General features: G+C 37.3%; 2 protein-coding genes across 2 annotated transcripts in view; one reads left to right on the top strand and one right to left on the bottom strand.

The window, feature by feature from the left end:
• LOC143306880 (uncharacterized) lies at window positions 1–27973 on the bottom strand. Its single transcript, XM_076693119.1, has 3 exons — window positions 27714–27973; window positions 3222–3448; window positions 1–3122 (listed from the first exon to the last, which is right to left on the bottom strand). Exons 2-3 carry the CDS (start codon window positions 3408–3410, stop codon window positions 2862–2864), a joined length of 450 nt encoding a protein of 149 aa, XP_076549234.1. The 5' UTR covers window positions 3411–3448; window positions 27714–27973; the 3' UTR covers window positions 1–2861.
• LOC143306885 (pyroglutamylated RF-amide peptide receptor-like) overlaps window positions 7968–27975 on the top strand; it is a 65373-nt gene continuing 45365 nt past the window's right edge. Inside the window, exons 1-2 of the mRNA XM_076693125.1 lie at window positions 7968–8628; window positions 9456–9586. Coding sequence (XP_076549240.1) covers window positions 8505–8628; window positions 9456–9586 — 255 coding nt within the window. The 5' untranslated portion in view covers window positions 7968–8504. The remainder of the gene's footprint in view (window positions 8629–9455; window positions 9587–27975) is intronic.

Here is a 27975-nt window from a genome sequence, read left to right as displayed (position 1 = left end):
TTGAAATGTATTTAGTATCCTATTTAACGATTAAGTAGATTTTATTAATAGCTGTCGAATATTGGTATAAATAAATGAAATAGAAATTATTTTATACTTTTTAGCGCATTCGAACTCCCTTCGATACTCCTGCTCCACATTTTGTTGATTCAACAAGTTTTATTAATAATTGTTACGTAGTTGTATTGTTACGTCGCGAGCGAGATACGGCGCGCGACGTACAAAATAAAAAAAAATTAATAATTAATAAAATTGTGGTTAACAATACGCGGTTGAGGACGGTATTAGCGCTGCCACCAGTCCCAATCGCGCGTGACGATGTTGTGTCACTCACGATTAGAACAATAAAAGAGTTGTTAAATAAGTTAATAGATTAATTGAAAGATTAATCGGGTTCGTCAATGCTCTAGTCCCATACGGGCCCCTCGTGTGAATTTGTACGAAGATGGTAGACGTGAAAATGAAGGAAAAGGAAGTGTTTTGAAACGTAAATGAATTAAAACAGGTTAGGTGTAACAAGAATATAATTTCGGAAAAATAATCGTGACAATAAAAGTGGTTGGTTAACAGGAAGTACGAGCTGTTTGAAATACAAGAGAAAATAGATATATTATAAAGAAAAGTATAAATTATATGAAAATGAAGCTGTTGATTACTGGTTAATTAAAGTTTGATTAAATGATTCGATGATTCGAGCGACGATGTTCTGTGAAGAATTAAGCGCGAACAAGAAAGAAAGAACGGTCCCAGAGGGTAAATTACCAGAGCCACGGTTTCGTGGGGCCGTCTTCTTTACGTGTGAATCGGAATTTATTCAATAACGTTAACTTTCGATACCTCGAGTCTTTATACTGAACGGAACGATCTAGAGGGAAACTTTCCAGAATACACGGTTTCGTAGATCGCCCGTTTTGCCTCACCACGTCCAGATTCGTCGTATTGGATAAAAATGAAATGGACAACTTACCAAGATCGATGTAAAATAATATACGATAAGATATTTTGATTTTGTATCGTTAGTCGCTGGTGTCGTCTAGAAATCTGGAAGTCAAAGAAGAGGTGAGAAAACTGCCACTTGCACTACGCGTTCGCGATCGGCCTTTTATTTCGGTGTTACGGGACGAATACAAAACTATTGCAAAATCGACGCGACGCGGAAAAAGAAAGAAAAATAATTAATTTACGAACGATATAAAAACGAAAGAGAAAAGATAGAAATTGAAAAGTATGAAATGAATTTAACGTATTCGTATGAGTCCTTGTCACCAAACCGCGAACCGAAACACTCTCGACACTCTGCCTTGAAGAGGACTTGCCGAGCAATCTAATTACACGATTTTGCTAACAACTCTATCTCTACGCGAACACGGGCTCCCCATCACGCACCTTGCGATTTTTCGACGAAGAGTGATTTGCCTCAGTCAAGCGATCGTGTCTCAGGGTTCGACCCGCGATCATGGGCCCAAAGTGGGGACATCATTTGGCAAATCAGGGTGCGTGTCGGAGGGGAAATCCCGCGCGTATTGGGCTAGTTGGCCGCTCTTCCTAGTTCTCTCATCCCTTCTTGACTTTTCTTTCTACCTTCGTTTAAGGTTGTCCATTTCTTTCTACCCTTCTAACACTACGGCGGATTTCATGCGTCGCAATTTTAAGGTTTTCTGGAATATTCGAAATCTATTACGACTTAATTTATTTGAATTTGCTAATTAAAGAGGCTTTTACAATGACGTTTCCGATATCGAAAGAGGTCTTCGTTTTATTACAAATATTTGTTTTACTGTTTTGAATGACCATTAGTTGAATAATGTTAATTATTATTCATTCGTTAATTATTCTATTAATCTCTTTGTTTAGCGGTTTACGCAAGATGCAACCGGTGTTTTATAATCGTCGACAAATTGCGGATACATGCGTGTCGCATTTAGTTAATATTCGTTCCGCGCTTATTAGTTATTAACGTTCTTATTCGTATTTCGACGATTTACGTATATTCGAAACGTTCTACGTTTAACGTTTAACGACGATGTTTATTGTCTCGATCGACCTTTGTCTCGAACATTCGTGAACAATTTCGAACTACAGCGGTTATCACGCAAACCCTCGCATTCCAATATCATTCAAACAGTTTCATTTCGTTCAATTCCAATCGCTTTGTTCTTAATTACATTCATTCCTCGTGGAAGGGTCGGCTTACGCATGCTTTGCAGGTATGAGAGGTACCTCGCTATAAAATAGAAGAAAATTCTTCTTTGTATTGCACGGTTAAGTTGGGAAATTTCCAAGTGCGTCGCACTGCTCAACCGCGCGGTGAAAGATGTTTACGATACCTCTCCCTAAACGGTTTCGACTTTCGAAGTTTTTGTCGCGGCGTAGTTTCGACTAAGCAATCATCCCAAGGAAAGGTTGACTCGTATTATTTGAAAGAACTAAATATAGCCTCCTTTGTGTGCTTCGCCTGGGATTATCTCCAAGTGCTTCGCACTGGCGAGGTACACAAATTTGGTATATTGACGGTTAAACTATTGAAACTAATAAGAGAAAAGGAAAAAGGAGAATTATAATTTTAATCTCAAACTCCTTTCTGGTGTTCTCCGTGAGGAATCACTTCCAAGCGCACACGCACCCGACGGAAGATCACAAGATCGGAGGAGCGCGCACAGGTAACGAGGAAAAGTAAGATAAGAAAGGCCCTTCCTTGCGCCCCTCACGTGGAAAGTTTCCAGATGCAGCGCACCCGATGAGGAACGCAAGGTCGGGTTAATGAAAAATGAACCCGGACGTAACAGTATAAACGAAATATAAATTATTTTACACTTCTTAGCGCATTTCGAAGTCGGTTTTATTTTTTGTTAAAAATTATTTTATGTTCTTAGATGTTTTAGTTTGATTGCATTTGAAACTGAGATCATGTACAAAGATCTTACAGTTCTTTTCATTTTTGTGATATTGTCAGCATTTATCTCATGCCGATAGAGTTCTTCCTTTGTTTCTTCTGCTGTGATTTTATTGTGTAAACCATTGATTACATACACTCTTTTCTTCTCATCTTTCCTGGTATATGTGTGAAAGTTTGATCCTTTTTCTTTCCATGTCTTCTTGAGATTTTCAAAATCACTAATGTTCTGCAGAAATACACTCACTGAATCTCCCTAATATTTTATATGGAACTTGTTTTTGACAATATTTCTAATTAAAGCTACAAACTTCTGATAGTCACTTACGTTATCATGCATAACCAATGGGGAAAGCTTTTTAGTGAATTGGTTGTTCCTCTGTGTAACCGGAGTTTGCTGTGCGGCTGTATTATTTTCATCTTGATCGATTTCTATTAGATATTGCAGTACTGAATACCTGTTATTTGTGGCTGTTGTGGGTATGCTCATCTTTTTAATAGCTTGTATTCCATCCATTTGTTTAAACCACTTTCTCTTTAATGGATTTCCAACAACTGCGGTGAAATCATTTTTATCGTTTTAATAACGATCGAAGTCGTTCTTTTTTGTTAAAAATTATTTTATCTTGCGCTTTATTTTCTGACAGAGTAACATTCTCTCCAGGATTCGTTGAAAGTCTGTCTTCTGTACAATTTTTCTGGGTTTTTATACAAAAGTACAAAACTGAACTCGTGTTTCAGCAGCCAATCAGTTGTCAGCTCTATAGGGTGGTGATGGGAGCGAGCGATGCGTGGGTTTTGAAATTCAGCCTGAATTCGCTTGCGTAATATCGATACGGTCAGTCTCAAGGGGGAATTTATGGGTGATCGTGCGAGAAAGAAGTATATGGTAAGGCAAGTACAATTGTACTAGTTTGAAAATTTCCGCTTCTTAATATTGAATGTCGCTTGTACTTGCCATAAACGAAAATATTCTTTTTTTAAAACATTTCTATCAGCACAAAAGAACAATAACAAAAAATAATAGTAGATTATAGAATCATTTATAATAAATGTTCGACGATAAGTCAAAAACTGATCTTTGATTTCGTGGCAGTGAGTGTAATTCGACTCTACTTTTTGTTTTACCCGTGTTTTGTTTACGGTGTCAACGAGTGGCGTACAGATGATCAGACCCTATAGGTCGATTATGCTTCGACAGCGGCACTAGGCATAACGAGAAGATCGATAGATGGTTTTTTGTCAGCTGTGAGTGTGTAGTGGTAATTCGTCTGGGTACCACCGCGACAACGTCAAAGAAACCTACAGCCGACGCGACAGGTGGCACACGGCTCATCTCATACTATGTCGGCAATGCTTCGACGGTGGCAGCGAACGTGTTAACCGGTTCGCCTCGATCGTGTATTCGTCACGTTTCTCCTAGCTACAAGAGATCCTTTTTTTTTGACGTTCCGATTCCCACTAGGTGATTCTTATAGTGTTTTGTACGCTGATTACGAATCTACAAACCGTTTTGCTCATATACGTATAGTTTTAGAGGATTTTGAAGAAAAAATATATTTTTCAGGTTTAAACAAATTTTCTGACGTAACTATTAAAAATACTGAAATTCTGTTTACATACTTCTGTTGTATATGCACCGCAGCGTCGACAATATTTTGCGACGATTGAACGTTGCTGTGAAGTTCAATGTTCTGAACTATAAGTGGACTGTATGTAAAAATGAATGCACTTGATGTGATTACTGTATTTCTACTTTATTTGATGAACCTTTGGAGAGTGTGTGAGTTGTTTCAAGAGAATGTCTCCACGAGAATGTCTGGGTTAGGGAACTTGCTTCAGGTTTTTATATTCTGGGCAAGGAGTACAATTTTCGGATGAGCCATTCCTATTGGCCTGATTTTTGTGGAGGTGGAAAATATTCGTTGTCAGGGGTCTCTTAATGACGCACGCGGTGGGTCCGCGTGTACTCAGTGACCGTAGCGGGCAATAAAACTAAGCAATACCTCGACATGAATAGAAAACTGCAAACAAAAACTCTACTGCTAAGGTTAAGGGTTCTGGCAACCAGATGTGACTAATAAACCAAATTACTAGATAGGATGTTACGATTCCTTGGGTCTTATTGCTGCTACAGGTAAAGATCTATTGATTTGAAAAAATATATAATGTTTGAAGGCAAACTTGAATTGAGGTCTAATCCTCTCGTCGAATATTCTATTCTACTACCTAACATCTGTAAAAGATTCAGTAATTGTGCATAAAAAGGGCTGCTCCACCAATTTTGATTAAACTTAAATATGTTGTAGAAATTGATATTTTTAACAATTTTTTCCTATACATGTAACCGCCGCTCGACTTCAATTTTCGAGATATTTGCAAAAAACTATTGCTACTATCGCAATGCCTTCTGCGTATAGCTACACGTCCATGACATAGTATGCGCTTAATATACGACTGTCGCTTATCTATTGTTTCTATAAACTATAAACACATCGCGATCGTCGGATATAACGGGCGAAATTTTTAGTACGAAGAGTGTAGAAATCGTGTTAAGCCAATTTGAAAATGTAAACAATTTTTTGAACGCAACAACTGACAGGATTTTAAATTTACAGTCGGGGGCAAAAATAAGTGGACACTGTTCAAATTAGAATACCTCGGTTAAAATTGGACTAAATAACTTGAGGTTTTTTGAGAAACTATAAAAATTAATTCACTAAAATATGTATTTTTATCATTTTAAAAAATTACAGTTTGTTGAAATCGTGAAAAAAAATAGTGAATGATAATTTTTCAACTTTTTTTTTTGTAAGTCTATAAGGAAAATTTAAAATATGTCTTTCCTAGATTCAAATAAGTTATGCGAACGCTGAAAATTTCATTGAGATCGATCAACGCATTTAAAAGTTATAAGTAATTAATATTTCCGAAAATCGCGACTTTTCATCTAACAATAAGAACGTGATTAGTTAAGTTCAGTGGTTCTGTGTCAGGACTGAATACCGTGAAAAGCTTCGTCCCTCTCTTCACTTAAAATCTGTATTTAGCTGGTTCGAATCAAATACCTCTTTAATCTAAACGCGAATAGGCAACAAAAACTGCCAAGCGTTTATAAGAAATATTCTGAAACAATTAATATATATATTCAATACGCGTAAATCTTCGTTAAAAAGCGAATGAAATGCTCCCATAATTTATTAAAAGTAAAACATCGTATCCCTTGTCACGAAACCTGGAAAATGCATGTAATATGCGTGAAAAACTGTAATATAACGGACATCGGTTATGAAATACTTTGAACAAACTAAAGGCTAAATAAAATGTTTTGTCGACACCAGGGTTTCGTTTGTAGAAGCTTCATTAATTAGTCTGGAAACGAATAAATTCAAATGGAAGCCATTGCGAAGATTCCAGAAAGTATAGAAATTGCGACGCATAGAATTCATGTAGCGCTGTAGGGGTAAGAGAAAGAAAGTCAACGTTAGACAGAGTCGGAACGAAGGTCAAGGAGGGATGAGAATTCGGGAAACGCGCCTAGTCAAAACCAATGCGTGCGGGCTTTCCCCTTCGACACGTACCCTGATTTGCCAAATGATGTCCCCACTTTGGGCCCTTGATCGCGGGTCGAACCCTGAGACACGATCGCTTGACTGAGGCAAATCACTCTTCGTCGAAAAATCGTAAGGTACGTGACGGGGAACCCGTGTTCGCGTAGAGATAGAGTTGTTAATAAAATCGTGTAATTAGATTGCTCGGCAAAGTCCTTATCAAGGCAGAGTGTCGAGAGTGTTTCGGTTCGCGGTTTTGTGACAAAGACTCATACGGATACGTTAAAATCTTTTCACACTTTTCAATTCCTATCTTTTCTCTTTCGTTTTATTTCGTTCGCAAATTAATTATATTCTTTTTCCGCGTCGCGATGTTTTCGTATTAGTTTCTAATTGTATCTCGTTTTCCGTAAATGACCAAGGCTCAAACGCGATCGCGTAGTGCGCGTGCAAAAAGTTCTCATCCTCTCTTCGGTTTTCCAGATTTCTAGACCACCACCACCACAGTTTTCGTATACGATCCATTGCTAATATTTTATATAAAATATACTACATCGAATTGGTGAGTTGCACAGTCTATACTTTAACACAGCGAATCTGGTGTCGAGTGAAGCAAAACGGCGATCTACGAGACCGCCAGTCGTGGAAGTATCCCACTAGATCGTTCCGTTTCACATTTTCGAGCTATCTAAAAGAGTTTCTTAATTGACTAAAATTTCCCGAATATGCGCAAACGAAGACGGCCCACGAGACAGTCTGTCTTGGAAGTATCCAACTGGGACCGTCTCTTCGTTTTTTTTCGATCGTTAACGAATCATCGTAAAACAAACACCGAAGTTCGAATCATCATTATTGCAAATAATTCTGTTATTTTCCTGTAAATTTCTCGTTAAAGTTCATTACATTTAAATTTCATATATCTTTTCTAATTTAATAACCATTCTAACATATACTAATTTCTTTTTCCATATATTTCATACAGCTCGAACATTTTGTTAATTAAACCATTTTGTTGTAATTATTTTTCCGAAATTATACACATGTTACCCATATTTGGTTTCTAATAATTTGCGTTTGAACACCCCTTTTCATTTTCCTTTATTAACACGCCTACCTTCCTGCACGAATTCACACGAGGGGCCCGTATGGGACCAGAGCATTGACGAACACAAACAATCCGGAATCTTAATTCGATTTAACTTGATTTAATTTGATTCTTTTTAAATTGTTCTAATCGTGGTTGACCCAACATCGTCAAATACGATTAGGACTGGTGGCAGCGCTAATACCGTTTCAACCGCGTATTAACACCAATTAACCAAACGTTAACATTTACGTTTTCGTCGTTTTTTTTTTATTTCGTACGTCGCGCGCGCGCCATTTCGCTTGTTCGCGACGTAACAACGTTTTCTCCTTTTTTCCTACTCGTCGAATCTTAACCCTTTGTTCTCGATCAAATGTTTTCTTTCAAATTATTTGACATATTGCATTCGAAGTTTCAGAAAACTTATAAATTACAGTCGTTCAGGGTACAAATACATTTTACCTTTAGTAACTATTCATCGAACCAGCTTAAATTCTGTCAACAAACATTATCGAACGACTTGGATCGGCTTTCGATAAATTCTCGTTGCGCGGACCAGGGAGGCGTCCAGCAAAGAACCTTCTATCGAAATAGGAATTCGGTTCGTTTATGGAGATCTTCGACTTATATACAATTGGACGTCGCGTCGCTTTTAAAGTGAAACTTTTCACATTTCGAGAGATCGAGTCAAAAGAAATTTTCATAGCAGCCAGTATTGTATATCGATACTGACTGAGTAATTTGGAAAATGTTTTACTGCGTTTTGTATCAGAGTGAATATCCTATTTAATATTGATCCTTTTTCAGTGCGAAGCCTGCGAAGAAGATCGCCGATCGTGGAGCAGACAAGAGCTGGACGCGAAGCATTTTCAAGGGTTTGAAGCTTTGCAAATTGCGGTTGCAGTTAAGCGAAACGTGCGAATGGTTAATAAATGGTTGTAACTGAAGTATCGTCGTTAAAAAGCTAATCGCAGCCATGTCGAACACGACGAACGATTTTCTCGACTACAACATCAACGAGTCAACGTTCAGCCAATTCGATTGGACAGAATTGGCATTCACACTTGGCTTCTCTCTCACCTTTTCCCTTGGATTAATTGGTGAGCGAACAAATCAGATCTTCCCTTTCTAAAAAATCGGTTTATTTTGTTCAACGTATTTTTAACACTTTGTATGCGAGCGCGATTTTCCACGTTTTTGAACGTGTAGCGGGCAACTTGCTTGCAATGTCACGTAACTGAGATTACAGTTCCTCGCTTTCAACGTTGGTTCTTTTCCGGAACAAACGTGATCACTGCAATGTGTTAAATTGTTTAGAGTTTCTGTAAACTCTGTAAAAGTAAATAAAAGGACAAAATTCAAATTTGAAACGTTTTAGCTATATTACTTTTTGAATGTTCTGGTTCTATTTATTTTTTAAAATCTTTATGGGAACTTGAGCAGATGATTAAACAGAATTTCAATTTTCGATTTGAAAATTGCTTTAATAGAAAATTCTCGCTGATGTACAAATTATTCATCCGCACTTGAATATTTTGATCGGAAATAGAAACTGCTTAAACGCTTGTATGGGGTTACTATGATAGATTATCTCTTATCGTCGTTACTGTCCGCATATCAGTTTGTATGGACAAATGATTATTTCAAAAGGCGACGGATGGTTAATTTTATCATCCACTTCTTCTATTATGTCATTATTATCCGTGTCAAATAACAATCACTGAATCGAATAAAACTCAATTTTATTTTTCGAGAGATTTTTAAAGAAATTTTCTTAAATAATCGGTTACAGGAATCAGGAATAATCAATGTCATGTAATTAAATGCTACACTTGGTCTCCTTGATATTATTATATTCATCTTCTTCTTGTTAGTAAGAGGTGCGCAGCAGGGTATCCTACGGTTCGATGTCTAATTTTTGTTTTAGGAAATGTCTTCATCATTATCTCTACACTGTGCACGAAATTGAGACCATTACCCGCTACACCGCCTAACGTCTTCCTGGGTGGTTTGGCAACGGCAGACCTTGTGCTTATAATTTTCTGCATTCTTATAAAGGTGAGTTTTATACAAAAATCAATACCCTAATTTTCCGGAAAGAAAGGGATTTCAAAATCTAAGTCACAACTGAACATTCACAAATCCCAGCACCTTTTACCCTGATTTACAAATCATTATTTACTAAAAACTCTCCATAAATACAACAATAATTCCATTTAATATACGAGTTTCTCATTCATGTACATATTATAACCTCAAAGCGTGTAACAATATGAAGCGTATAATAATGTAGAGATTTTTAGTGAATAGAGATATTTTAGAAAACAAGGGTAATTATTTAGATTACGGACGGCACCTCTGATTTCGACGATTTTTAAATACAGAAGATCTCGATTAGTACGAGTAATAAATCCCAGAAATTGTTCGCATTATTTGAATTCGTACTATTCGAATACTTGAAATATAGGAATTGGTTCATACAATTAGTTAAAGAAAATATACAATAAAAATTTTGAAATATACCTTTCATACGTATATTATTAAATTATAATATCATAAACATTATTATTTTTTAAAGTATTTTAACAGTGTTGATTGCAGTTTCTTCTGCTCTTTCGTATCTTCGTATATGTGAAGATAAACCCGCAGTATTTTATTTAGTAAGTCTCTGTTAACTTGCATGCTTCGATCCATGTCTGGATCGGCATCTGAAATTTTTTGTTTTACGACCTCCACAGCTTGAAATATATCTTCGAATTCTTTGAGAAGAATCGTTTCTAGAAAACAGAAAAAAGTTAAAAACCATTAAAACAAAAGACTAATTTTTCTCACAGTTTTACCGATTGGAAGAAGTCTCGTAAGCTTCGGATTGTTACGTGCGGAGCAGGCGTAGTGGTAGGTGACTAGTCTGCGGATTGATATGATCCGACGCAACGCTTAAACACCTTCTTTGTGAAGGTAAGATATTATAGGATTCGGATTCGGTCTAGACTGATACAAGCCTTTCGCTCGTTGGACACAAGGTTTGGGCAATACGCACTAAATAATTAACGAGATTGAATAAATAACTATTATATATTTTGCCAAAAGAAACGAAGTATGAAAATATAATGGGCATTCAAGAGATATTACAATTTTCTTTAATTACTGAGGACAGAGTATCCAGTTTTTTAATCGCACTCACCGGATATTTAGGTGAACAGAAACGGTTAACGAGTTCGATCCTTCGCTCCTTTCTCTCTCTCTTCTCTCGACGCACGGATGATGATACAATGTTCTTGACAAGATGAAACTATGACTCTACACTAACAATAAATCTAAATACTTTACATTAACAGTTTTAATTACAAATGATTTGAAAACTTGAGTCTTATTAACGAGAAAACTGAGTCTTTTCGCGTGACACTTGATTCTCACGAAACTCTGCTCGACGTATTCTGCAATACTGGATGTTTCTCGGACAGAAAGACCGCGCACCTCGCGACTGTATGGCCGTCTGTGTTGCTATTGTCCGTAACTGGGTTTTTATGAAGGCCGAAAATGCTGATTTCGCATGATTAAGGAAAGAGTTCAGTAGTATACTGACCTGTTGGAATGTCTATGCGTTGCACATAATTTTTGACACAGCGTTTCGAGAAGAAGAGAGAATTTGTTGACGCTGGTGACTCTAAGGAGGTCAGTCATTGAACCGATTTCCTGATTGCTAACGCTTTTGCAACTTGAAATTGGAGAGAATGGAATTTCCTTTGTCGGGACGTAACAGGATTAACTGAATTTCCTGATATCATTTTAAAATTCGCAGTAAATCAAATATCGCACTATGTGAACTAGCATTAATCGAGACTTACCTGTATGTTGTTAAAACAACATTTTGAACAACTTTTTCTTATACATCGCGTCGCGCCGCTCGGCCTTAGTTTTCGAGATATGTATTGAATTCTGCTTATCCATGTGCGTTCGTGACAACGTACGCGTTAATATGGGATCGCCAATTTTTTATTTTTTCTGCAGGCAGCAACACGGCGACCGACAACCAATATATGTAGGTTATATAATATTAAATTCCCGGCTGCCGTCATAGCTACGATACGTTGAAATCATCAATACACAAGTACACAAGGTATACATATATTGGTCATCGGTTGCCGTACTGTTGCCTGCAGAAACTAGAAAAGCGGTGATCGCAAAGTAACGCGTAAGTTGTAAGACGGACACATACGAATAAGCAGAATTCAATGTAATAGTTTCGACAGTTTTTGGAAAATATCTCGAAAACTAAGGCCGAGCGGCGGTTATATATATAGAAAAAGGTTGTTCAAAATATTGATTTCTACAACATATTAAATAAAAATCATCGGAATCGGAGGTACGGTCCGTAATCTAAATAATTACCAAAACAAGAATATTTAATAATACAAAAAATAGAAATGAAACAAAATGAAAACAAAATAAACTCGCTCTTTAACCTCTCGTACGACTCTTCACGCTCTCTCCTCACAATGCTCTCACCACTCACGATATTCTGCCGAATATCTCAATCCCCGCAACCGACCTGCTCACGCACACACTTACTCATACCGATAACATGGTATAATACCAACTTCCCAAGACCTGTAATTCCTCGAACGCACGAGGTAATGACCCTACAATAATCTGTACTACAGATTCTGTAGTACCATAATTGTTTTTGAATGATTTACTTATTTATGAAAATTCGATGGAATAATAATCATCGCTTTACCAGGTGATACAAGTTGTATCCTATACAAATTCAATGAAATTTTAATAAGCAAATCGTTGAATATACAAATGCAATACAAGACACGTTGTCATTGAACGATATCGCACGTGAAGTCACTGTCAAGAAAGCGTCGCGATGTTCTGGCCTGAAGGAACATATAATAAAATCGAATTGTGCCAAGTTCTAAAATTACGTATCCGAGAATCGGTCCTCCAGTCGAGTAGACATGTAATACTTGCCACGTTCGTTGCTCCTTTACAGCTGTTTATTTTTTACAGCTATTGTAGGCCAATTACTTTTCATTCCTTACGATTTTGTCATTTTCTTTCCGATAGACTAAATTAAACTTGACACGATCCAACGTACATTTCGAGCTTTCTGCTTTTATTTTGACGCGTTATAGCCTCCCATGCGTTTTATTACACTCGTCATTTATTTCTCTTTGTTTCGATGCGACTGTTCTATGATGTATCTGAAAATTGTGACAATTAATTTTTAAACTAATATCGCTACCTTCGAACGAAAGAATTTCATATATTTCAAATTTAATTGAAACTTTTTAAATCAAACGTTGCGTCAATTAGTCACTTTGTCATTCGAGGATTCCTATGATTCTTTCTTCTTTCAATTTCATTCGCTGAACCGAATTGCAAACATTCCAAGTGAATTTACAGAGGATGGAGAAAATTATAGTGAAGAAATTAATTAAAACCACCCTTTTGTAGTTAGATGTATCCCCGTAATTATTTCATATCAAACTTTCTATATTACCGAGTTCCTCTTTCATTTTGTTCTATGGAAATGAACTTGTTCCTTTTGCGAAGAATCGAAGACATTTTTCGCGGAAGATTCTTTTCAAAGACGTACCCTGCTAAGTTTGCTAACCCGTTTTCCCTCGCGAGATAAAGGAATTCCTCGAAGAAGTTCATTCTTATTTAGAGGGAACAGAATTAGCAGGGGATCGAACAGTTGTTATGAAAATCAGCAGTCTTTTCACAAGATGATATTATTACTTTATAAGAGGCAACAGTTTAATATGGCAGTGACAAGGTGTTGATGTACTGACATTTCGTTGACACTGACATCGAGCTTGTTTTTGTGCTCGTTCCTCGCGGCACGTTTCAAGGGTACATGATTTTAATTTATTATCGGGTCAATTCGAGCCTTTCCGACTTAATGATACCATATCAGAATACGGATGACGGTATGAATGTTACAAATTTTTCTCTTTCCTTCCTATTTATAAGACGAGAGCGATGAAAAAGTTTTGTTCCCCGAAATGATGCATGCCTTCATCGAGGACGAACTTAACAATTTAAATTATAGTCATTGAAAGTGATCGAATATTGTTTAAATCACCAAATACGTAACATCAAAAGTTTTCAGATAGTAAAATACTGTTACAATTCTGTTACAATTCTGATCACCGGCAAAATAAATCAGCTCGATACTTCTTCCAGAAGTAAGAAATTGTGAAAAATCGAATTTCTATAATATTGTGCTAGTTCAAGGAAGGGTGGTCTGGTGTGTTATCGATAAAAATATCATTAAATCGTCCAATATTTACTAAAATGCAGCCGAACGCAGCATTCGGCAGCCATCTTGCTTGCTTACATCAGCGTCTGTCTCAACCTTACAGTTTCGAAAATACCATTTCTCTCAACGTATGGTGTTTATTAGCGTTCAAACGGATCAAACCATCTTGTGGTGAAGTCTACCCGTATATGCTGTATCCGCGAAAATTTCATTCTGTTGTTTGTGTGAGTGTACGCATACACGTCATGGCACAAGGAGTCTGTATCCTTCCTCGAGTTTCTTTCAGAGATGAATATTTGTCGTTGTACCAAAGAAACTATCCCCGTTGGATTACTTTCTGCAATCCACGCGTATTTCCTAAACTTATTTCTCGATAGATATTTCTGTTTGTAACATTCTCCTGAGGTTATACGATTTTCCTTACTGTTTTAATAGCTTATCAAGCTTATTATTAGTCTAAATTTATATATTTTATATTTTGAGTTTATTATATGGACGATTATTAACCCTTTAACAAAATTAGATTAAAGTTGGGATTCTCTTCATGGTCCGCCATCAGAGAGTTAATCAAAGAAGAGAAACGGAACATTGGCAAAGGGTATAGCAGGGTAAGATGGTCAGAAGTGCCCTCGAGCCGATTTTACTTCGCAATGTACCATTCGATAGCTTATCCCAAAAAACCATGGTACACCAAGTTTCAGCCCTGTACCTCAACCGGGAGGGTAGTTACAGGCTATTTAACAATATGCAAAAAATCTGCAAAAATTCCAAAATATTCTAGACATGTTTCTTTATGATAGTGAATTTTTTCTTCTACCCGAAATCTCAATTTTTCGACTTTTTTTTGCGTTTTTGATTTTTCACGCCTGGGATTTGCAACCGCAAAATCTGAAAAAATTCACAATCATAAAGAAACATGTCTAGAATATTTTAGAATTTTTGCAGATTTTTTGCCTACTGTTAAATAGGAGAAATATGGCAAAAACTACTTTTTCTTTCTTACCCTGTAACTACCCTCCCGGTCGAGGTACAGGGTTGAAACTTGGTGTACCATGGTTTTTTGGGATAAGCTATCGAATGGTGCATTGCGAAGTAAAATCGGCTCAAGGGCACTTTTGACCATCTTATCCTGCTATACCCTTTATGCTTTCTATAATATAATCTTAGAAAAGGGAAAAATTTGACTTCTGGTATGAATAATAAAAATGAGATAATAAAAAAATACCTGTTGGAAGAAATTTTAACAAAGTGTAGAAAAAAAGAAAAAAATGAATATACACGCGAAGATCCCCCGAAGCTTGATAGCTCCCTTATTATCTATCTATAGTGGTGATTTACAATCAGGTAATTGTTTCAAGCAAATTAACGCGATTGTTTTTCAGCAAACGTATTATCGTGGATGCAAGCCTATTTATAAACAATTGAAATGACAGACAATTTTATGATTTGAATGGAAACCGCTAAAATTACTTTTCCAATGAACGGACGTTCCCGTTGCTCGGATCAAAATAAGGAAATCAATGATAAACTTGGAAATTATAGATTCTCAAGCGATTAACCTGAATTTATACTTTAAATTATTTTCACTCTAATAAAGTTTCTCTTTGATTAAATTTTGAAACCCTGTTGATATTCTAAATACCTTAAAACTCTAAAAGTACGTAAACTGCAAAATTTACTTCAAATACATTAAATTCATAAATGATTTCATCATATTTTCTTCCATAAAATTGATTAGCTTTCCTCGTGTTGTCCTCGTGTAACGGTGACCTGAATTCATCGAAAGCAACAGGTACGAATGCCACTGATGCAAAGCAATTTACCACGTATGAAGATGTTGCGTATTATATAAATATTATAGTTAACTCAACAATGATTTATAAAAAATATAAAAAAGTATATCACATCGTTGGATTATTTAATATGTTAAATTCATGTTGTATTATAAATCATTTTATATTTCATCGATACCATTAAAATGACTAAGTTGTCTATATTTTTACCTGTATTGTCCTTAAATTGGATGACCCGTTTACACATAAAGGTACGACTGTATTAATAAATATTTTTCGATTTTTGACAAACTTTCCGTCGTGACAAAAGCTTCAATTTTATGTCAGTTTAAAGGGAATAACGTGTCGTTTAACATATGTTATGTATATAAAAACTGTACAAACTTCCATCTCTGCTTTTAGATACAGACTTGAATATACTATTTCCCATAGGCCCCCATGTTAAAGTAAGCTCGTTTTTAACAAACTTTCCGATCGAATTTGTGAATTATTTTTACTGATTTTGTTAGCTTATTAAATTTACTTTTAAACAGTTATAGGCATTTACAAACTTTCTCTAGGCCTACAAAATACACGGGTAAGCAGCATCTCCTTCAATAATCCATTACGAAATTTTATAACATCTATATTTAGTTATGATTGAATAATGTACAGAGATAAATTAAACATATAGTAAAATGAAAACTTAAATTTGAAAATTGATTATTCTTATTCTTAATAATTTTTATTAATAGTCAAAGTGTTAAATACTTTAATATTCTAAAGTTTTCTCGTGATATTTATGAAGATTCGCGCTATAGAATCTCGAGATTTAGAACTCTATCAAAATAGATTTTGATTACTTAGAAAATACTTTTATCTTTAGCTGTCTAGGCAGAGGGGGGCACTTGATCGGGCGCTAAAATTAAATCATCATTTGTTTGATTACGAGTGATGCTATTATTGCGTGTGAGTGTTACTGAACGGATGGCTGATCATACATTGATCTTTATTACTCGCGCAGGTCAGATCATACATTATAACGTCGCATTCCACTTTTATCGTGTTCAACTTTTATCGTATTCCACATTTATTGCGTTCAGTTGATAAATAATCTACTACAAAAGACAATTTACAATGAACTTTCCAATAAAAATCACGTGCAGTTTTCTCCATTCCTTTTCCTGTAATTCCGGAGTAGAAAGAGACAGTAGATAAAAGAAGATGGATTCGGAGTTGACATAAGAGTTAAAAATTAAATGCCTACAACATTTAACAACACTATTGCAGCAAGGGCATTTTTTTATTTATACATTATGTTTTTTAAATAAAAATGTTATTGATACATGAAATATTTCTGTGAAGCGAGCAGTCACAGAAAGTAAATTATTTGAAGATTATTCAGATTAATTAAAATTATTATAACAATATCGTGTTTGGTCTCATTTTAATTAGGAAAATCTCATCAATGTGTTAATGAAATTGTTATTGAAAAAAAAAATGAAAAATAAAAAAATTTCGTCGCTGCATTAGTGTTGTCTCACCGATACGAATGCGATGCAAATCTTCAAAGGAAAGCCGCGTCGTGTTATATCGCTCCCGTGCTTGCTCCGAGGGGGAACCCCTCCCAGTGGGGGGGATGGTCGTGCATGAACTGCGCCGATTACTTTATAGCGGGGGTCATAAAGTACCCGTACGAAGGTCCGGTACTGTATATGTACCTGGAAGTCAGACAGAGCTCTGCAGAGCCGAAAAATAATTTAATATTAATATTTTTCACTGATTAAAGCCATTCAGGTCTATTTTTATTAATATTTTTTCACATACTAAAGCCATTCAGGCCTTTTTTTATTAATATTTTTTCACTGCCTAAAGCCATTCAGGCCTTTTCACACACACACAGGCTCAGACGATTAAAAAAGTATGGAAAATGTGAAAACTGATGATAGATGGAAAAATGTATAAAGAAAAAAGATAAGATAACTCAAAAAATGCTCGGAGTTTGGTGCTGGCGGGGCTGCCAGCACATCCCCGAAGGCGCGTGGCCGGTAAAGTTCGTTGGACAAAAAGGGGATAGATTAGTCCCCAAAAGCGCCGGCCGTTTAGGGGCAAAACGAGATGGGATGGAGATGGAAGGTCCATCGGTGGCCCCTGTGGCACGGGGGGTTTAGAATACGGCCACGGTATCCCCTGCCTGTCGTAAGAGGCGACTAAAAGGGGTCACACATCGTGTTGCGCGCACGCTAGCTGAGAATTAAACCTTTCAAGTTCGTACCAGACCACGCAAGTGGCTCCACCAGGGCCCAACGAAAAAACTGCTGTAATACCGACGTCCCGAATCGGAGCGATCACGTGGCGTGTCTACCCCCTTAAGGGGGTAACACGATCTAGGAAGGCAACAGCACCTCAAGTATTTTTACAAACACATTCAAACGCTCATCTCGCCAGAGGCATTGCGACGATCCGCCTGAAGAACGAAAGCGAAACATTGGCGCGTGGTTAGAGTGAGATGTAGGGTGATCATGCTATTGTCCCGCTCCGGTAAATTCTGACTGACCAAACGCGTGGATTTTATATGTATAGCGCGCCGTAGCATCCCTCGCTGCTGAAAAATATTTGCCTATTCTGAAGAATCGAAGGAACGTGCTATCTGAGAATAATTTTTAGAAAAAGTTATTAACTTGTTTAAATAAATGTTTTTTAATTAATAAAAGTATACAGGATACGTCATGCAATTGGACGGGTTATATCTTGAATTTGGTAAGAGATAGGAAAAAGCTGTTTATGTAAAAGTTCAATGGTATGATAATGTTCATTTTTCTATGATTTCATTTTCTTCGTGAATGCAAGAATGCATTAAAAAAATGCAGATGCACTTTTTGTTTAAATAGAATTGCATTTCTTTCTTTACTGGTATCAACTCCTTGGAAAATTCTGGATAAAATAGTAGTATTAGAACTAATAAATGGAGGGGCCTCGGCTCCTTCTTTCCTTCTCTCCCCTCGCTACTATTCCCTCTCACTATTACCTATCATCTATATCTAACAGTACAATGTTTGAAAAACTAATATTTCGTGAGATATATCATATTTTTCATAAGTCATACCATTCAACTTTTACATCAATAGCTTTTTCCTATCTCTTACCAAAAGGATATAACGCGTCTCAATTGCGTGACGCTTGTATTTCCAGAAACCTATAGTAACTTTGTTTTACGAAACTAATAAAAAATACAAAGGAGTGTTAATCAATATGCTAAGTGAATGCAAATAATTTAAATAAATAAATATCTCATATACAATTTATGTATGTAAACATTTGCAGAATTATTGCAAAGAGGAGGTATATTCTTCTCTTTTTATACCTCCTCTTTGAGCGAGGTTTGCTATGGGACGCTGTGAAAAATCCAGGCTGGCAAATACTGCGCGTTCCACTAAAAAGTGTGAAATAAAATAATTTTTAACAAAAAATACAACCGACTTCTAAACGCACTAAAAAGGATAAAATAATTTCTACTTCATTTATACAAATACCCAACAGCTATTAATAAAACCTATTTATTTTATATAAAATTTGTTACGTTGCGACGCACGCGCGCGTGATGCGAGGCGCGGCGCAACGTAAAAAGCAAAGAAAAGTCTTGGGCGATAAGAAAGGTATCGCTGCCACCAGTCCTGATCGTTTATGACGCGTTAAACGTTCCTCTACGATCAGAACGATTAAAAGACGGAAAAGTTAGATTTTGATTATTTCCATTGGATTTGTCAGTGTTCTGGGTCCCATACGGGTCCCTCCTTGAAACTGTATGTTGGTATGCGTGGAGTTAACCTGTAAGAAAGGTATTATAATTGAAAGAAATGAAAATAAACGTTTAGTGTGCAAAAATCAGATATAATTCAAAGAACTATTGAAGCTAACAAAGAAAGTAAATTTTTAACTGAAAACTGAAGTATGAAATACTGATATGTATGATCTGATAATTAACTGAATTTGAATTTGAACAATTTTGATTTACAAGGGTAAAGATGCTTAATCTATTGTATAATAATGACTATTGTTTGATTAAAGTTTGATTAAAATATGAACGGCCTTTGATCTAAATTGAGACTAGTTAATATAATTTCGAACGCAATTATAATTTTGGTTTCAAACGACTATCTCGACAATTAGTAGATGGAAAAATAGCGGATTCTATCCGCGAGGGTACGACTTGTATGAAGAGACTCTTATAACCCGCAGGCTTAACAAGTCGTCCCTCGTTTATAGCTTGTAGACGAGGCAATCGTTTCTGAAAATCGCGACAATAGAAAATATGCCAAAATCTACAAATAATAAATCGGAAGTTCGTGCTTTTTAGGCCTTTGTCGCATATTACGCGTGATTTATAAAAAACTTATCAGCAGTCTTACATCCTATACACAACTTGTTAAAAGATAACGTACCCTTCAATTGGAATAAGCAATGCAAAAGCGCGTTCACGCAGGTTAAACGAGCTTTTTGTGAAAATAAAATTCTCGCGCATTATGATCCACAACTACCGTTGATTCTAGCCGTAGACGCATGCAATTACGGGGTTGGCGCGGTACTTTCGCATGCTTATCCCGATGAATCAGGACGAATCATCCAATGCGCTTCTCAGAAATTAAACAATACACAACAGAAATATGCGAATATAGACAAAGAAGCGTACGCTATCGTATTTGGCATTAAAAAATTTCACCAATATTTATTTGGTTCCAAATTTACCCTAATTACGGATAACCAAGCTTTGACGCGCATTTTGTCACCGGATAAGAATCTACCTACATTTTCAGCATTACGTATGCAACACTACGCATTATTTTTACGCGCCTACAATTACGAAATACGTTACAAAAACTCGAAGAAAAATGCCAATGCGGATGCCCTATCAAGGTTGCCACTAGAGGTCGAAAACAACCATACACACGATGTAGTGGATGTCTTCCACCTTGAATCGATAGAATTTTTACCTATTACGGCGAAAGAAATCGCGGAACGCACAAAAACAGATACAGAATTGCAAAAAATTTACAAGGATATTACAAAACAAAGCAACCGATTAAAAAATCAAAATATTAACGTAGAAGAATTCTCGATCTGTAACGACGTCATTTTACGTAACGATAAAGTAGCAGTACCCAAGGAACTCAGAAAAAGAATTCTACGGGAATTACACTGGGGACATTTCGGGATTGTCAAAATGAAGAATTTAACCCGCAAAATTGTATGGTGGCCCTCGATGAACAAAGATATCGAGAACCTGGTAAAAAATGGCACATCCTGTAATTTGCACAGGGATAACCCAGCAAAAGTCGACACGCATTTTTGGGAAGAAGCTAAAAATGTCTTCGATAGAGTACACATAGACTTTGCAGGGCCATTCCTGGGTAAAACATTTTTTATTTTAGTGGACGCATACTCGAAGTTCCCCGTTGTAAAAATAGTGAATACGATGTCATCGGAAAATACGATTTCAATTTGCAGAGAAATATTTAGCGAATATGGAATACCGAAGGTTATTATCACAGATAACGGGAAAACTTTTACATCGCGTGAATTCAAAGATTTCATGCGTGAAATAAATTGTACGATTAAATATACAGCACCATATCACCCTGCCGCCAACGGGCAGGCGGAAAACATGGTCAAAACAGTTAAAAATGGGTTAAGAAAACTAGGGGAAGAAAACACATCGGTACACGAAAACTTATGTAAACTGCTTCTACAATATAGAATAAGCGTACATTCACAGACAGAGAAAGTTCCTGCGGAACTATTTTTTGGCAGGAAAGTAAATTCGCATTTATTGTTAGACTTCATACACCCTAGGTACAAACAAACTGCGACTCATGTAGAACACGGGGAATGTAAGAAATCTTTTCGGAATGAGGAGAGAGTGAGTGTACGTAATTACGTAGGGAAGAACAATTGGCTCCTAGGGAAGGTAAAATCTAAAATAGGTGTCTTACATTACGAAGTCAAACTAGATAATGGAAACATCGTACGGAGACATGTAAATCAAATGTTAAAAATCGGAGGAAATACTCCTGCGAAAGACATGGACAGAATGCAATATTACCCTCCCCCGCCAACAATTGATATCCAAAAACCTACCTCAAATAACGATAACATCTACTCAGATACAAACACAGAGGTACAGGACGAACAAAGGGAAGAAAATTAAAAAACGCCTGCAGGCTTACGCATTCAACCGGCAATGAATCGTAAACCGCCAACGCGTTGGCAATATACCAAGTTCTAGCATTTTACAAGTTTTCTGTTCCTACAAGAGGGAGTGTGATATTGCCAATCTGTCGTACTGACGTAGTTGCGCGCACTTACAATAAGGCACGCGAGGCGCGAAAGTGTATAGGTCCCCGTCGAAGTCAGTTGCGACGGGACGATTACGGTCAGCGAACGTATCAGACTGTACTTAATAAGTTCTAATAAAAGGCGGTGGGATCAGCACGGGAGTTGAGTGTTTTGTCATTACCCTCACCGCGGAAAAATACACAACAATTTATTTATTTCCTGTGTTGCGGCGCAACCTTGTATCGGCTGTTTACCGTTAGCTTTTAAACTAGTTTAATTTTTGAAGGATTTCCTGCATTTCGGAAAGAAGTTAATGTAGGAGGCGCTGTGAGCCTTCTTGTTCTTCACTTACGTTTATATTGTCGCGGCATGTTCATGCACGTTTTCACATGTAATCGTATTAAGTTTATTTTACTCTTTCTTATTAAATGTTAATCATACAAACAGTCATGCATTCTACTTTTACCCATACCCGCTACAATGGTTATGGGCCCAGGTGCGCTGATTAAGAAAAAGTGTATTAATATCCAGTGTATAACCTAAAATGCGGCCACGTGGCATCGCAATGTAACACGCAACAAGTGTCGGTAAAAAATGTATAGAAAAGCAAGTCACTGCACGAATAAAAATGGATAAAGAAGATCAGAGTGAAAATCGAGTGACAAGGCTAAATAATAATAACTACCGTTCATGGAAGATTGAGATGAGATGGTACCTGAGGGGAAAAGGGCTGTTGGATCATGTGTTAACTCAGGTAGAATTAGGCTCAGGGGCTACAGAAGCGCAAAGAGTAGTGCACATGGTAAATAAAAATAAAGCAATCGCTGCAATAAGGTTAAATGTTGAAGCTGATCAACAGGTACACATTGAGGTATGGTCTATACTGAAACAGGTGCATCAGCCCAAATCGAGGGTGAGAATTATGCAGTTGAAGAAAGAGTTCTATCATCTGAAAATGAGAGATGACGGGAACAAGGGCCTTGCAAGGACCAAGATAGCTGCGACAAACCTGCGAGAGGCTGGAGCAGAGGTAGGTGAAGAGGACTTGGCCTACACCTTACTATCAGGTCTCCCAGACAGTTACGACAACTTCAACATGACACTGGCAAACTTACCAGACGATAAGTTCACAGCCACAGAAGTCCAAAGAGTATTATTAGCAGAATATAATAGGAGGATATCAAGAGAAAATGTTGAAAGCGAAGCCCCTCCTAAAGAAGCTCTATATGTTAAGAAGCCAGAGGAAAAGAGTCACAAGCCTGCGTGGAATCATGCCAATGATAAGGCAAAATCAAACGTGTGCTTTAATTGTGGAAAAGGTCGCCATTTAGCAAGATTTTGCCGTGTAAAATCTGAAAGAGGAAGAAGAAGGTATGGATCCAAGCCAAAGAAGGACCATAGCGGTTCTAAAGACTATGATGCTTTCCTTCTATCATTAAACAATGTCGATATGAACGACTCATGGCTTCTTGATAGTGGATGTACTCACCACGTATGCAGGAAAAGAGAGTGGTTCACAAAGTTTCGTGAATTGAATTCAGAAGTGGTGAACACAGCTACAGACCCAACCAAACAGAATGGTTCAATCTTGAAAGCAAAGGGGATAGGAAACATAACCCTTCAAACACTGGTAAATCGAAAGGAAAATTGGATTATATTACATGATGTATATTATGTTCCAGACATCCGGCGCAATCTACTGTCAGTTTCACAGATTGAAAAGAAAAATAAAGTACTATTATTTAAAAGGGGAAACGTTATAATAAAAAACAGCATTACTAAAAGAATAGTCTGTGTAGCTCAACGGAGAAAGGACTTATACGTCGTACAAGCCGAGATAAAAATGACGTCATAAGATTAGTCCTGGACCCTGGATACTGAATCCTCCGTGATTCAGCTCGTCTAACAACAAACCGATGACGATGGGCTTCGGACCCTTGAATCACGCCTCTGACGAAGAATGACCCCTGGACCCAGCACGAAAGGACTTTCTACCCCCGAACCAGCGACTCTGTATATAAGGATCATAACTCCCATTGTACAAGTTAGTTCAGTAAAAGATTTCCGAAGTGCAGCATCGACCAAGTGTTGTTTGTATATTTCCTGTCTACCGATCCTTTGAGCGTGACACTAGACATGGCACGATCTATGCTCACATCGGCCTGCCTGCTGCAAAAGCTTTGGGCTGAGGCCGTGACAACGGCAGCTTACATTAAAAACAGGATATGTCATACTGGAATCAATGACGAGGTGCCTTTAGGGGTATGGACCGGAAATATGCCAAGCGTGCTGCATTTAAAAGCGTATGGATGTTTAGCTTACACGCGGTTGCCAAGGCAAGGAAAAAGCAAGCTGGATACCAGGGCAATAGAATGTATCTTACAATAAGTGAACGTACCGAATCAAGGAATACACGTTTAAGGAATATGCGTGAACTAGCTAAAAACCGAAGAAAGAACTTCTCCTTCAGGAAAACTACTTTATATCGGCTATTAATATTTTTGCTGATGTACCGTATGCAGTGTGTTACAAGATTTTATATCCGCAGCAACGTTACGCTTTGCACACGCAGCCTTTGTCTGATCTAATTCCTGCAAATCTAATAGAATCGGAAAAGATAACAACTTGTTCTCGTTGCCTACATCATCTTAAAAGACACAAAGTTCCATCTCAGGCATTCTGGAATAAAATGGAATTAATGTCTGTACCTCAAGAGATAGCAGATTTATCGGAAATCGAAATCAGATGTTGTGCAGAATAGTACCGTTTCTTAAAAACATGAAAATTCAAAATCGCTTCAGTCAGGATTGATGCAAAGGTCAGGTAGTCCTATTTGCCCGCGATGTGTTCGAAGTAGCCGTGCAACTTCCAGTTAGATTAAACCAAACTGGTACAATGATTGTGGTGGAAAGCCTCGAAAATCTGGAGCGACAACAACATTTGAAATAGACGTTGGCAAACTTCCAGTAGCATTACAATGGCTATTAGAAAATAATGCTTTATACAAAGATGTGCGACCATGTTTTTCTAATATTACCAATAACATTTTGGAAATAGCTGATGTCGTTGAAGAGCCTTGTATTGTAAGAAACGAAATGGAAGTTGCAGAAAGAAATACTGAATCAAACAGTAGATTTATGAATGTTGAACAGAATGTAGCTATTTTACGAGGCTCGTGCCATCAAGCTCGCGATCGCTTCAGTATCGAATCTCGCGGTAAGCAATGTACTGGCATAGCTGCAGTTGCTTGTGTTGTGTTTAATTTGCTCGATCCTAGTACGTGATGTATACGAGTGATGTTGATTATGTAGTTTTAGTAGGAGATAAATATTACCGTGATTGCATTGAAGCGCGAAGTAATCCTGACCCCAGAAAAGTCAATGTAGACTATTTAGCCGTTACCAAATTATTGCCACACATATCATTTAATAACAGCAGAGTCAATATTAACATTGGCTATGAAATGGCTGTAAATGGTCATATCGATATTGATAACGGCGATGAACGATTTCCAAATTTAAAGAACGCTTTGATTTACGTTTTACATCAGTAGCTGTATCATGCGGTAACCAGTCAGAGACTACCTACTATTGGTTGTTTGATTCCCATGCAAGAAATCCAAAAAGATATAAAGCATCGTCACGGGGCGTCTCATGCTGTATGAAATTTACTAATATTGATGATTTACACATCATCTTCCGTCGTAATTTATATGCTAAAGAAGGCAATAGCAATGTGCTAAATATCTATTCACTAACACCTCTAACAATAGCAGCCGAAAGGAATAGATCTCCTGAAATAGAAAGGATACAACCATCTGTTGCGACCGCTCGTAGAGAATCCGGCGCAACACAAATTATTTTCGCCACAAGCATGTTACGTTCGATTGACGAAGATGTTCCCAACATTGATAGTATCGTCTCTGTCAGTAATAATAATAATGACGCAGAAAATTACCTGATAAACCTAGCGAATATACATAGAAAAACAGCGCCTCCTTTAAACCTAGAGAGGGAGAGAAGGATGAAAAAACTTTGTTCGTTCTTCTTGTTTCCGGATGGAAAAAATGGATTCGCTGACGTCACCGCGCAAATATGAAATTATCGGGCTACGCGCAGCCCCCACCATGCGGTGGTTTCACGGAGACACGCGTGTCGCTCAACCGTTAAACGCTAATTAGAATAAATTCAGATTTCGATCGATTACCAGTGCGAACAAACAGTCAAAGTAAATTCTTCCAACCGATTTTTTATTAAAAATATTCCGCGCATTTTCGTTCTGACAAAGTGCCATAGAACGGAGCACATTGTGACAAATAAAGTGACGACAATTACTTTATCACAAAATTCTCATTATTTCACACCGCCTCGAAATCCAGTCCTTCGGATAAGGACGCATCAGCGATCCGACCATCCAACCAACCCAATAACTTCCAAGCGCGTATTCTGAGCAATGACAAACGATTTCAACGAACAGATTATCTGTTCTTCGCATTATCTGTTGTTGAATACTACCGCGCAAAACCTAGCGTTTCAGTATCATGTAGAATGCACCAAGGGGAACATACTCCACAGGGATTAGTACATAATATGCACCTCACGATGAGAAACATAAGAGGATTGGCATCATACTGGAAACGTTGCTGTTCGGAATTAATCGCCATGGTCCGAAGTCTTGGACCGACCATGTGGTTTGCTACGTTCTCTTGCAATCATCTAAAGTGGCCATATATGTTAAGAGCTGTTAGCCTTAGCATGTGTGCAAGGGTTGACACGTGGCAGGGTCATTGCATTTGGGGCTTTGACCTGCTTTTCAAGGATTTCTCAGGATTCTTTAAGCTATCGATACCCCGAGCCATACGTCTGATATCGGACTTTAAAACCTAACTTTTGCAGATCGACTGAAGTTGATTCAGAGATACCCAGTAGTTATAGCAAGACATTTTACGTTACGTGTAAACTCGTTAATGCAGTATTTAAAAAACTCCTATTTCTTAGGTGGCGTTGTTATCGATTTTTGGCATAGAATCGAATTTCAGAATAGGGGAAGTCCACATTTACACATGCTTCTTTGGTGTGCAAACGTGCCTGATTTCCTTACCAACGAAGGCCGCAACGTTATTGAGAAAGTTATATCTTGTTCATTGGAAACAGAAAATGATGATATGAGCGACATAGTTCAAAAAGTCCAAATTCATAAACATTCTAATACATGTTACAAAGATCGTAACAATCGTTGTTGTCGTTTTGGATTTCCCAGACCGATAAGTGAAGAAACGATGTGCTTAAGTCCAGATGACACACTTGCCAACTGTATCGTCGAAACTCAAACTTTTTGTCTGAGCTCCGTGATTCATGTAAAAGGAAAAAACATTATGATAAGTAAATGAATAAATAAAAAAAACCTCGATGAAATAGTATATTTATTGATAATTTGTTTGTATCAATGTGAGGTGTGTGTCTTATGTGTGTGTTTTGATTTTGGCTGATTATTCTTTACGTAATCAGATCGGATCGTAAATGATCGCATATTGTCAGTATGGCGACGTGGAGTCGTCGTAAGCAGTACCGTTTGACGGTAGCGTTTAGCATGTATTTACTAAGAATTAATTTGTTAAAAGACTGTACCGATTGACGGCAGAGAGTGCGTAATTGATGACGATATGGAATCGTCATCGGCTTGACCGATACACGGAAGCTAAGTGTATTAATGACGATATGTAGTCGTCATCAGCTGGACCGATGGACGGCCGCTTTTGTATTGTGTACTGGGAGCAGTAAATGCTGATTTTGCAGTTACGTACCTTTATGAATATGATAACTGCTTCTTCAAAACGATAAAAACTCACTAATTCAACGAACACTGAATAAATGCAAATGCTATACTGTGCCCTTTTGAGAATCAGAAAGAACTGTGTAGGCCCCTCGAACGGTACGCTCGACCGCTCTAGACCTAGCTACCCCTTCCCCACAGCGTGGGCGACGCATAGCGACGTCAAAAATTTCTTTGACGCGCACCCGTCTCAGGGCCTTACAACAGTCAAATCAACCGAGCGATATTTAAAA

This window comes from Osmia lignaria, unplaced genomic scaffold, assembly GCF_051020975.1.
Source record: "Osmia lignaria lignaria isolate PbOS001 unplaced genomic scaffold, iyOsmLign1 scaffold0039, whole genome shotgun sequence".
Taxonomy (NCBI): Eukaryota; Metazoa; Arthropoda; class Insecta; order Hymenoptera; family Megachilidae; genus Osmia; species Osmia lignaria.
The sequence above is the reverse complement of the archived record's forward strand: the minus strand, read 5'-3'. Positions and strand labels throughout refer to the sequence as shown.